This window comes from Ranitomeya imitator, chromosome 2 (assembly GCF_032444005.1).
Source record: "Ranitomeya imitator isolate aRanImi1 chromosome 2, aRanImi1.pri, whole genome shotgun sequence".
Classification (NCBI taxonomy): Eukaryota; Metazoa; Chordata; class Amphibia; order Anura; family Dendrobatidae; genus Ranitomeya; species Ranitomeya imitator.
In genome coordinates, this window is record NC_091283.1 from 563672371 (window position 1) to 563685610 (window position 13240).

At 43.3% G+C, this 13240-nt stretch overlaps 1 protein-coding gene across 1 annotated transcript in view; it reads left to right on the top strand.

The window, feature by feature from the left end:
* The window catches only part of LOC138666732 (uncharacterized), a 59566-nt gene extending 54550 nt beyond the window's left edge, over positions 1-5016 (top strand). The window contains exons 3-4 of the mRNA XM_069754914.1: positions 1229-1996; positions 4578-5016. Coding sequence (XP_069611015.1) covers positions 1229-1996; positions 4578-4982 — 1173 coding nt within the window. The 3' untranslated portion in view covers positions 4983-5016. The remainder of the gene's footprint in view (positions 1-1228; positions 1997-4577) is intronic.
* The last annotated feature ends 8224 nt before the right edge of the window (positions 5017-13240 follow it).

Sequence of the window (13240 nt, forward strand, 5' to 3'; positions counted from 1 at the left end):
TCCATAGATAGATTATCCATCTATCTATATAATCATCTAAGGGGTACTTCCGTCTGTTTTGTCTGTCTTTCTGTCTGTAACGGAAATCCCGAGTCGCTGATTGGTCGCGACTGCTGCGAATTGGCCCTTCCCTACTCCCCATCCCGGACCAACTTTTTATATATATATATATATATATATATATATATATATATATATATATATAATGGTAAAAGTAATTAAAAAAATAAAAAATCATGCTATTCTGAGCTTCCGTCGCCTCCACAGCTTTACCGCTCCTCCCAATGCTCTTGGCAGCTTCCGTTCCCAGAGATGCATTGCGAAATTACACAGATGATTCAGCGGTCTCTGGCAAAGACCACTAAAGCCCCCGTCTCACATAGCGAGATCGCTAGCGAGATCGCTGCTGAGTCACAAGTTTTGTGACGCAACAGCGATCTCAGTAGCGATCTCGCTATGTGTGACACGTAGCAGCGATCAGGCCCCTGCTGTGAGATCGCTGGTCGTGTCGGAATGGCCTGGACCATTTTTTGATCGTTGAGGTCCCGCTGGGTAACACACATCGCTGTGTTTGACACCTTACCAACGACCTCATTGACGACTCAGACACCGACATATAGGCGTGCATTTGCGTTGCCTTTTCCGCGCCCATTCAGTTCCGATTGGTGGTCGCTACTGCGTTCTGATTGGTTTGCGGCCAAGAGGCGACACATTACTTCCGTCCTTTGTTCCTGAGCGCGTGGTGGATTGCAGATCGTTGTAGAGTTCTCCGGTCTGCGACTCCTCTTCCATTTCGATAATCTGTTCTTCAAGGATTCTTCTGACAACTATACATTGTGCACGGTAGGTATTGTTTGGGGTCGCAAGTGCGTTTTCATTTTCCCCTAAATTTTTTATAGGGCACCTACAAATAATTTCCTGCTATCATTGCTGTGGAGGGAGGGAATGAGGGCTTGGCTGCTATCTGTGTACATATACTTTTACACGGGCTGCTATTTTAGGGGGTCTTGTGCTTGCACACCCGTACAGCATGTTTTCTGTCATGCATGGTAACGGAATGGAGTGCATTTATTTTTTTATAATTTTTTTTTTTATTTATTAACTTTCTCATCTTTTTCTTTTATGTGTTTCAGTTTGCAGCATCATGAACAATGCGCAGTGTGCTGTTGTGTTTGCTGCATTGCTGGTTGAGGAATCTCGGCGGCAAGATGAGGCCCGGATGCTAGAGAGGCGTTCCAAACGAAAGCGTCGCATGTGGACCAGAGAATGGCTGCAGAAGAGGTCTGATTTGTCCCACATGCAACTTGTAAGAGAGCTTCAGGATAAGAATCCTCATGATTTCCGCAACTATCTGCGGATGTCTGAGGAATCCTTCAAACATTTACTGGAAAGAATTACTCCACTGATTCAACGGAAGGATACAGCGATGCGTGCTGCCATCCCGGCAGATGAAAGATTGGCAGTCACGCTGCGATTCCTGGCCACCGGGCGCTCGCTACAAGACTTGCATTTTTCTTCAGCCATTTCAAGGACCCTGCTCAGCGTTCTAATTCCAGAGACATGTGATGCGATTTTCCACAGTCTACGTAGCTACATGCAGTTTCCCAACACGGAGGAGGAATGGAAAAAGATTGCCTCCGATTTTGAGCAGCTTTGGCAGTTCCCTAACTGTGGTGGGGCTTTGGACGGGAAACATGTCCGGATCACTCAACCACCGAACAGCGGATCCTACTTCTTTAATTATAAGGGCTATTTCAGCATCATCCTGATGGCCCTTGTTAACGCGAATTACGAATTTATAAATGTAGATGTTGGCATGAACGGAAGGGTTTCCGATGGTGGTGTTTTAGAGCACACACTCTTTGGAGAGCGTTTGAACAACTGTGAACTTCACTTGCCTCCCAACTCTGAGACTAGAGGCAACCTTAATTTTGTTTTTGTCGGTGATGAGGCCTTCCCACTTCATCCCAATCTTATCAAACCGTTCCCCCAAAAAAGTCTAAGGCCGCCATCACACATGCGAGTTTTACGGATGTAAGAGCGCAGAATCTACGTCCGTAAAACTCGCAAAAAATACGGCACAATTATTCTCTATGCCTCTGCTCCTATTTGCCATATTTTACTGATCAGTATTATACGGCTTTCTACGGCCGTACAAAATCGCAGCATGCTGCGTTTGTCACCGTACTGCGCAAGAAATACGCCAATGAAAGTCTATGGAAGCGTGAAAAATACGGATTACACACGGACAAGCAGTGTGACTTGCGAGAAATACGCAGCGCTGTTAGAGAGAAAAGCCGGTAATTCAGTGCGGAGTACAGTAAAATCACACTGACAGCTTACAGTCCAATAGGTAGAATAAATGTGTACACATAGAATAGGTATATATATATATATATGTCAGTGAGACACATATATGTATATATATTAATATTTATTCCAGCGCTATACAGCTTGAAAGCCGGTAATTCAATTACCGGCTTTTTCTTTCTCCTTCCTAAAACCCGACATGATTTGAGACATGGTTTACATACAGTAAACCATGTCTTCTCTCCATTTTTTTTGCAGATTCCACACTACTAATGTCAGTAGAGTGTATCTGCAAAATTTGGCCGTTCTAGCTCTTAAAATAAAGGGTTAAATGGCGGAAAAAATTGGCGTGGGCTCCCGCGCAATTTTCTCCGCCAGAGTAGTAAAGCCAGTGACTGAGGGAAGATATTAATAGCCTGGAGAGGGTCCACGGTTATTGGCCCCCCCCTGGCTAAAAATATCTGCCCCCAGCCACCCCAGAAAAGGCACATCTGGAAGATGCGCCTATTCTGGCACTTGGCCACTCTCTTCCCATTCCCGTGTAGCGGTGGGATATGGGGTAATGAAGGGTTAATGCCACCTTGCTATTGTAAGGTGACATTAAGCCTAATTAATAATGGAGAGGCGTCAATTATGACACCTATCCATTATTAATCCAATTGTAGTGAAGGGTTAAATAAAACACAAACACATTATTTAAAATTATTTTAATGAAATAAAAACAATGGTTGTTGGAGTATTTTATTCAACGCCCAATCCAGTCACTGAAGACCCTCGTTCTGTGAAAGAAATAACATAATAAACCAACAATATCCTTACCCTCCGCAGATCTGTAACGTCCAACGATGTAAATCCTTCTGAAGGGGTTAAAACATTTTGCAGAAAGGAGCTGTGCTAATGCAGGCTGCTCCTCGCTGCAAAACCCCAGGGAATGAGGCTAAAAATAGATCAATGATCTATATTTAGCTTCATTTGCGGTGAGGCGCCCTCTGCTGGCTGTTCATAGATCGTGGGAAATTACCTAGAAAGCTCCCTGGCTTTCTAGGTAATTTCCCACGATCTATGAACAGCCAGCAGAGGGCGCCTCACCGCAAATGAAGCTAAATATAGATCATTGATCTATTTTTAGCCTCATTCCCTGGGGTTTTGCAGCGAGGAGCAGCCTGCATTAGCACAACTCCTTTCTGCAAAATGTTTTAACCCCTTCAGAAGGATTTACATCGTTGGACGTTACAGATCTGCGGAGGGTAAGTATATTGTTGGTTTATTATGTTTTTTTACTCACAGAACGAGGGTCTTCAGTGACTGGATTGGGCGTTGAATAAAATACTGCAACAACCATTGTTTTTATTTCATTAAAATAATTTTAAAAAATGTGTTTGTGTTTTATTTAACCCTTCACTACAATTGGATTAATAATGGATAGGTGTCATAATTGACGCCTCTCCATTATTAATTAGGCTTAATGTCACCTTACAATAGCAAGGTGGCATTAACCCTTCATTACCCCATATCCCACCGCTACACGGGAATGGGAAGAGAGTGGCCAAGTGCCAGAATAGGCGCATCTTCCAGATGTGCCTTTTCTGGGGTGGCTGGGGGCAGATATTTTTAGCCAGGGGGGGGCCAATAACCGTGGACCCTCTCCAGGCTATTAATATCTGCCCTCAGTCACTGGCTTTACATACGCTGGCGGAGAAAATTGCGCGGGAGCCCACGCCAATTTTTTCCGCCATTTAACCCTTTATTTTAAGAGCTAGAACGGCCAAATTTTGCAGATACACTCTACTGACATTAGTAGTGTGGAATCTGCAAAAAAAATGGAGAGAAGACATGGTTTACTGTATGTAAACCATGTCTCAAATCATGTCGGGTTTTAGGAAGGAGAAAGAAAAAGCCGGTAATTGAATTACCGGCTTTCAAGCTGTATAGCGCTGGAATAAATATTAATATATATACATATATGTGTCTACTGACATATATATATATATATATATATATATATATATATAGACAGTATATATATATATATTTTCTTTTCTTTTTGGGACACATGGATCACTTCTATAGCGGTATGTTGGTTTTGCTAGCCTGCGAGAAAACCACGCAGTACGGATGCCATACGGATTACATACGGAGGATGCCATGCGCAAAAAACGCTGACACACCCTGCCTACGGAGGAGCTACGGACCACTTTTTTCGGGACTTTTCAGCGTATTACGGCCGTAATATACGGACCGTATTGTTTTACGCTGTGTGTGACGCCGGCCTAACAGAGGAAAGAAGAATTTTCAATTACCGCTTGTCAAGGGCACGTCGGGTTGTAGAAAATGCATTCAGTATCATGGCTAATCGCTTCAGAGTTTTCCACACGCCTATTAACATGAAGCTTGAATCGATAGACTCCGTTGTTTTGGCTTGTTGTGTGCTTCACAACTTCCTTCGCCGTCGCGATGCTTTGGCGTACAGTCCACCTGGCTTCATGGACTCTGTGGGCCTAGTAAATGGGGAAGTGCAGCTCGGTGAATGGCGCGCAAATGATCCCGCAATTGCAAGCCTTCAACCATTGTTACCTGGCAGAAACACCCATGATGCGAAGACCTGCCGAGACAACTACTGCCAATATTTTAACGGTCCTGGTACTGTTACTTGGCAGCATCAGAACTTATAGTGGGCTACTACTGACATTTATACACTGTTTTAATTATTGTACTGATTTGTCTAATAAACTGTGTGTTTTACTTTGCCAAAGCTTTGTTTCTCATTCTTTCTGCAGTAAGGGCCCGTATATGCATACGTGTATTCCTATGTATACAGATACATCCATATACACCAACATTGAAATCTACACAGATACCTACATATACACAAACATACTCACAGACATACAAATATAAATACCTATCTAAACATAAATACATATCCATACATTAAACCACCAACACTCCAGTCTTCCAGTGCAACCGGAGACGCTGTATTGATAATGCGTAACTTTTAGAACGCAGTAGTGTCTTTGGTCTGACCTGGAGATTACAATACAGGCCGCTTCCTTCGCGAACGCAGTAGCGTCCTATAATAACCGCGGTGACGTTGATGCGTCATGGGCGTGGTTTACGGCGCTGATGCGTTGTGGGCGGGTTAAAGGACATTGCTGCGGCCTTGCTTGTAACTAGTGGCGGCAAAATGGCGGCCAGGCGACGTGCAACACCTTGGGGTGACGCAGAAGTGCGGTACTTAGTTAAAGAGGTAGATGCCCGTGATTATGGGTGTCATAATCACCCTGAACATCCAGTCCTCCATAAGCAGGCTGTGCTGCGGAGGATCAGTCAGGGCCTAGCCCAGAGATTTGGGGTGCAGCGCTCCAGTACCCAGATCCGGAAGAAGCTGGCGGATCTGCAGTACAGGTCCAGTGAGCGCCTAGCCAGCATCCGGTCACAGAGCCTTCCACATCGTGGTGAGTGGTGTTAAGATAGGTTAGCATAGTATATGGCCACGACCGTTTTTAGTGTTTCTGCTGCCCTCGGCACTTTTCGTGCTGCCTCCCCAGTTGATGAGTATGCAGAGACTGTCAGCACATTCATGGCAGATCCAACAGTTTTTGGGTGGCGTGCACCCAACGTCAGACACACCGTTGTAAAATGAGGGGCATGTATACACACATATACGTATACACCACACAGTGCTCCATCTTGTATATTGGCAGCACGTAATGCTCTGCTCCGTACACACACACGCATGTGGCTCTGCACACATGCCGGTCCGCTCCGCACACACCCGGCTCGGCTCCGCACGGCTCGTACACACCAGGCTCGGCTCCGCACGCCTCGTACACACCCGGCTACGCTCTGCACACCTCGTACACACCCGGCTCGGCTCCGCACGCCTCGTACACACCCGGCTCGGCTCCGCACGCCTCGTACACACCCGGCTACGCTCCGCACACCTCGTACACACCCGGCTCGGCTCCGCACGCCTCGTACACACCCGGCTACGCTCCGCACACCTCGTGCACACCCGGCTCGGCTCCGCACGCCTCGTACACACCCGGCTACGCTCCGCACGCCTCGTACACACCCGGCTCGGCTCCGCACGCCTCGTACACACCCGGCTCCGCTCCGCACACCTCGTACACACCCGGCTCGGCTCCGCACGCTTCGTACACACCCGGCTACGCTCTGTGCTCCTCGTGCATACAATGAGGCTCCTGATCATATGACCCAAAATACGGCCCTGTATATGGCGGCACATTAGTTACAACAGTAATTACAGTGCAGCACCTCAGGTATGTAATAATGTAATAATTTATTTTTTCTCCAGCACCAGCAGACCCGGAGCCCCAGCAGGAGTCACCGACAGGCTCGTCACCAACAGGCTCGCCAGCATCACTCCATGATATGGGTGAAGCCTTGTCTCCCGGTAATTCTTGCACTAAAAAAAAGGTCCATGCAACTTGTAAAGGATAGGACTGTCGTGTACTATGAAGTGTTGTATCTTTCCCTAGGCGGTGATGCCAGAGGATCCGGGTGGTCCCTTAGTTCTTCATCACCCGATTTACCCGGAAACCGTAAGGCCGCCGTCACACATGCGAGTTTTACGGACGTAAGAGCGCAGAATCTACGTCCGTAAAACTCGCAAAAAATACGGCACAATTATTCTCTATGCCCCTGCTCCTATTTGCCGTATTTTACTGATCAGTATTATACGGCTTTCTACGGCCGTACAAAATCGCAGCATGCTGCGTTTGTCACCGTACTGCGCAAGAAATACGCCAATGAAAGTCTATGGAAGCGTGAAAAATACGGATTACACACGGACAAGCAGTGTGACTTGCGAGAAATACGCAGCGCTGTTAGAGAGAAAAGCCGGCAATTCAGTGCGGTGTACAGTAAAATCACACTGACAGCTTACAGTCCAATAGGTAGAATAAATGTGTACACATAGAATAGGTATATATATATATATATATGTCAGTGAGACACATATATGTATATATATTAATATTTATTCCAGCGCTATACAGCTTGAAAGCCGGTAATTCAATTACCGGCTTTTTCTTTCTCATTCCTAAAACCCGACATGATTTGAGACATGGTTTACATACAGTAAACCATGTCTTCTCTCCATTTTTTTTGCAGATTCCACACTACTAATGTCAGTAGTGTGTATCTGCAAAATTTGGCCGTTCTAGCTCTTAAAATAAAGGGTTAAATGGCGGAAAAAATTGGCGTGGGCTCCCGCGCAATTTTCTCCGCCAGAGTAGTAAAGCCAGTGACTGAGGGCAGATATTAATAGCCTGGAGAGGGTCCACGGTTATTGGCCCCCCCCCCTGGCTAAAAATATCTGCCCCCAGCCACCCCAGAAAAGGCACATCTGGAAGATGCGCCTATTCTGGCACTTGGCCACTCTCTTCCCATTCCCGTGTAGCGGTGGGATATGGGGTAATGAAGGGTTAATGCCACCTTGCTATTGTAAGGTGACATTAAGCCTAATTAATAATGGAGAGGCGTCAATTATGACACCTATCCATTATTAATCTCCCTGGCTTTCTAGGTAATTTCCCACGATCTATGAACATCCAGCAGAGGGCGCCTCACCGCAAATGAAGCTAAATATAGATCATTGATCTATTTTTAGCCTCATTCCCTGGGGTTTTGCAGCGAGGAGCAGCCTGCATTAGCACAGCTCCTTGCTGCAAAATGTTTTAACCCCTTCAGAAGGATTTACATCGTTGGACGTTACAGATCTGCGGAGGGTAAGTATATTGTTGGTTTATTATGTTTTTTTACTCACAGAACGAGGGTCTTCAGTGACTGGATTGGGCGTTGAATAAAATACTGCAACAACCATTGTTTTTATTTCATTAAAATAATTTTAAATAATGTGTTTGTGTTTTATTTAACCCTTCACTACAATTGGATTAATAATGGATAGGTGTCATAATTGACGCCTCTCCATTATTAATTAGGCTTAATGTCACCTTACAATAGCAAGGTGGCATTAACCCTTCATTACCCCATATCCCACCGCTACACGGGAATGGGAAGAGAGTGGCCAAGTGCCAGAATAGGCGCATCTTCCAGATGTGCCTTTTCTGGGGTGGCTGGGGGCAGATATTTTTAGCCAGGGGGGGGGGCCAATAACCGTGGACCCTCTCCAGGCTATTAATATCTGCCCTCAGTCACTGGCTTTACTACTCTGGCGGAGAAAATTGCGCGGGAGCCCACGCCAATTTTTTCCGCCATTTAACCCTTTATTTTAAGAGCTAGAACGGCCAAATTTTGCAGATACACACTACTGACATTAGTAGTGTGGAATCTGCAAAAAAAATGGAGAGAAGACATGGTTTACTGTATGTAAACCATGTCTCAAATCATGTCGGGTTTTAGGAATGAGAAAGAAAAAGCCGGTAATTGAATTACCGGCTTTCAAGCTGTATAGCGCTGGAATAAATATTAATATATATACATATATGTGTCTCACTGACATATATATATATATATACCTATTCTATGTGTACACATTTATTCTACCTATTCTACTGTAAGCTGTCAGTGTGATTTTACTGTACACCGCACTGAATTACCGGCTTTTCTCTCTAATATATGTGTCTACTGATACATATATATATATATATATATATATATATATATACAGTATATATATATTTTCTTTTCTTTTTGGGACACATGGATCACTTCTATAGCGGTATGTTGGTTTTGCTAGCCTGCGAGAAAACCACGCAGTACGGATGCCATACGGATTACATACGGAGGATGCCATGCGCAAAAAACGCTGACACACCCTGCCTACGGAGGAGCTACGGACCACTTTTTTCGGGACTTTTCAGCGTATTACGGCCGTAATATACGGACCGTATTGTTTTACGCTGTGTGTGACGCCGGCCTAAGTGTTAAATAACAAACACGTACCTGATAGTTAGATGCATGTACAAACTAAGTTTTACCATTCCCTAGATAGAAATCCCAACATTAGAGGACCTCCTGGCTTCACACAGGAGGATGATGGCGACACAGGGGACACTGGCTGAGCAAGTCAAACAGCACGGAGTGATGCTGGCTTGTTTTGTGGCTGCACAACAGCAAAGCGGCAGCCATTAATTTTTGTTTGTTGTTGTTGTTTTTGTTATATTTAAGTTTTTTGTTGTTGTTATCTTAATTTTTGTTATAAAACAAAATTACAGTTTATATCCCCTGATGTGTACGCTTTGTTAAAAACAACAAACATGTTTCATCACGCACACTCATTATATGTATGCATCTGTATACATGCACCCAGCCCATTACCCCGCCTACTAGACCTGCAAATAACTATATGCTGAATTCAGTAAAGCAGGCTGCAAGTTTGAATCAACAAAACATTTTTATTTATAACAAATATAAACATTAATTAACATTTTAATTTAACTCTTTTATATAAAATAACTTAACTATACAACAATTATACTAAAACCCTAAATGTTAAATGGAACTAAAGTTCTTCAGAATGGTTTTCACTAGGGTTGAGCGAAACGGGTCGAACATTTTCAAAAGTCGTCGACTTTTGACAAAGTCGGGTTTCATGAAACCCGATCCGACCCCTGTGCGGGGTCGGCCATGCGGTACGCGACTTTCGCGCCAAAGTCGCGTTTCAATGACGCAAAAAGCGCCATTTCTCAGCCAATGAAGGTAAACGCAGAGTGTGAGCAGCGTGATGACATAGGTCCTGGTCCCCACCATCTTAGAGAAGGGCATTGCAGTGATTGGCTTGCTGTCTGCGGCGTCACAGGGGCTATAAAGGGGCGTTCCCGCCGACCGCCATGTTACTGCTGCTGATCTGAGCTTAGGGAGAGGTTGCTGCCGCTTCGTCAGAAGCAGGGATAGCGTTAGGCAGGGTCCATTAACCACCAAACCGCTTGTGCTGTAGCGATTTCCACTGCCCAACACCACCTTCGGTGTGCAGGGACAGTGGAAGCTACATTTTTTTTTTTTTCCCCTCAGCGCTGTAGCTCATTGGGCTGCCCTAGAAGGCTCCCTGATAGCTGCATTGCTGTGTGTACGCCGCTGTGCAAACCAACTGCTTTTTTCAAAGCACAAATCCTCTTGTTCCTTCCTTTCTGCACAGCTATCTTGTTCGTTTGTCCACACTTTTTATTTAATTTGTGCATCAGTCCACTCCTTATTGCTGCCTGCCATACCTGGCTGAGATTACTGCAGGGAGATAGTAATTGAAGGACAGTTCCTTTTTTTTTTTTTTTTTTGTGGGAGATTAAGATTGGCATTTCTGCTAGAGTGCCATCCCTGTCTGTGTCATCTCTCACTCAGTGGGCCATAGAAAGCCTATTTATTTTTTTGCTTCATTTGGGTTCTAAAATCTACCTGAAAAAATCACTACATCAATCAGTGGGAGAAAAATATTGGCCTCAGGGCTTGTGTGCCACTCCTTACTCCTGTGTGTGCCATCTCTCAGTGGGCCATAGAAAGCCTATTTATTTTTTTGCTTGATTTGGGTTCCAAAATCTACCTGAAAAAATCAATAAATCAATCAGTGGGAGATTAATATTGGCCTTTGGGCTTGTGTGCCAGTCCTAAGCGTGCCATCTCTCTCTCTCAGATAGTGGGCCATAGAAAGCCTATTTATTATTTTTTTTATTGGGTTTATAAATTTTCCCTGGAAAAAAAAAAAAAAGTGGGAGATTAATATTGGCCTCTGGGCTTGTGTGCCAGTCCTGAGCGTGCCATCTCTCTCACAAATAGTGGGCCATAGAAAGCCTATTTATTTTTTTGGTTGATTTGGGTTCTAAATTCTACCTGAAAAAATCAATAAATCAATCAGTGGGAGATAAATATTGGCCTCTGGGCTTGTGTGCCACTCCTGACTCCTGTGTGCGTCCTCTCTCACTCAGTGGGCCCTAGAAAGCCTATTTTTTGTTTTATTTGTTTTCTAAATTCTCCCTGAAAAAATCATTTTATTTTATTTGGTTTCTAAATTATTCCTGAAAAAAATCATTTTTTTTGTATTTTTTTTTTCTAAAGTCTCCCTGAAAAAAAAAAAAAAAATCAAATCAGTGGGAGATTAATATTGCCCTCTCTGCTTGTGTGCCAGTCTTGACTCCTGGGTGTGCCATCTCTCTCTCTCCAATTGTGGGCCATAGAAAGCCTATTAATTTTTTTGCTTGATTTGGGTTCCAAAATCTACCTGAAAAAATCACTAAATCAATCAGTGGGAGATAAATATTGGCCTCTGGGCTTGTGTGCCACTCCTGACTCCTGTGTGCGTCCTCTCTCACTCAGTGGGCCCTAGAAAGCCTATTTTTTGTTTTATTTGTTTTCTAAATTCTCCCTGAAAAAATCATTTTATTTTATTTGGTTTCTAAATTATTCCTGAAAAAAATCATTTTTTTTGTATTTTTTTTTTCTAAAGTCTCCCTGAAAAAAAAAAAAAAAAACAAATCAGTGGGAGATTAATATTACCCTTTCTGCTTGTGTGCCAGTCTTGACTCCTGGGTGTGCCATCTCTCTCTCTCCAATTGTGGGCCATAGAAAGCCTATTAATTTTTTTGCTTGATTTGGGTTCCAAAATCTACCTGAAAAAATCACTTAATCAATCAGTGGGAGATAAATATTGGCCTCTGGGCTTGTGTGCCACTCCTGACTCCTGTGTGCGTCCTCTCTCACTCAGTGGGCCCTAGAAAGCCTATTTTTTGTTTTATTTGTTTTCTAAATTCTCCCTGAAAAAATCATTTTATTTTATTTGGTTTCTAAATTATTCCTGAAAAAAATCATTTTTTTTGTATTTTTTTTTCTAAAGTCTCCCTGAAAAAAAAAAAAAAATCAAATCAGTGGGAGATTAATATTGCCCTTTCTGCTTGTGTGCCAGTCTTGACTCCTGGGTGTGCCATCTCTCTCTCTCTCTCCAATTGTGGGCCATAGAAAGCCTATTAATTTTTTTGCTTGATTTGGGTTCCAAAATCTACCTGAAAAAATCACTTAATCAATCAGTGGGAGATAAATATTGGCCTCTGGGCTTGTGTGCCACTCCTGACTCCTGTGTGCGTCCTCTCTCACTCAGTGGGCCCTAGAAAGCCTATTTTTTGTTTTATTTGTTTTCTAAATTCTCCCTGAAAAAATCATTTTATTTTATTTGGTTTCTAAATTATTCCTGAAAAAAATCATTTTTTTTGTATTTTTTTTTTCTAATGTCTCCCTGAAAAAAAAAAAAAAATCAAATCAGTGGGAGATTAATATTGCCCTTTCTGCTTGTGTGCCAGTCTTGACTCCTGGGTGTGCCATCTCTCTCTCTCCAATTGTGGGCCATAGAAAGCCTATTAATTTTTTTGCTTGATTTGGGTTCCAAAATCTACCTGAAAAAATCACTAAATCAATCAGTGGGAGATAAATATTGGCCTCTGGACTTGTGTGCCACTCCTGACTCCTGTGTGCGTCCTCTCTCACTCAGTGGGCCCTAGAAAGCCTTTTTTTTGTTTTATTTGTTTTCTAAATTCTCCCTGAAAAAATCATTTTATTTTATTTGGTTTCTAAATTATTCCTGAAAAAAAATCATTTTTTTTGTATTTTTTTCTTCTAAAGTCTCCCTGAAAAAAAAAAAAAAAAAACAAATCAGTGGGAGATTAATATTGCCCTTTCTGCTTGTGTGCCAGTCTTGACTCCTGGGTGTGCCATCTCTCTCTCTCTCTCCAATTGTGGGCCATAGAAAGCCTATTAATTTTTTTGCTTGATTTGGGTTCCAAAATCTACCTGAAAAAATCACTTAATCAATCAGTGGGAGATAAATATTGGCCTCTGGGCTTGTGTGCCACTCCTGACTCCTGTGTGCGTCCTCTCTCACTCAGTGGGCCCTAGAAAGCCTATTTTTTGTTTTATTTGTTTTCTAAATTCTCCCTGAAAAAATCATTTTATTTTATTTGGTTTC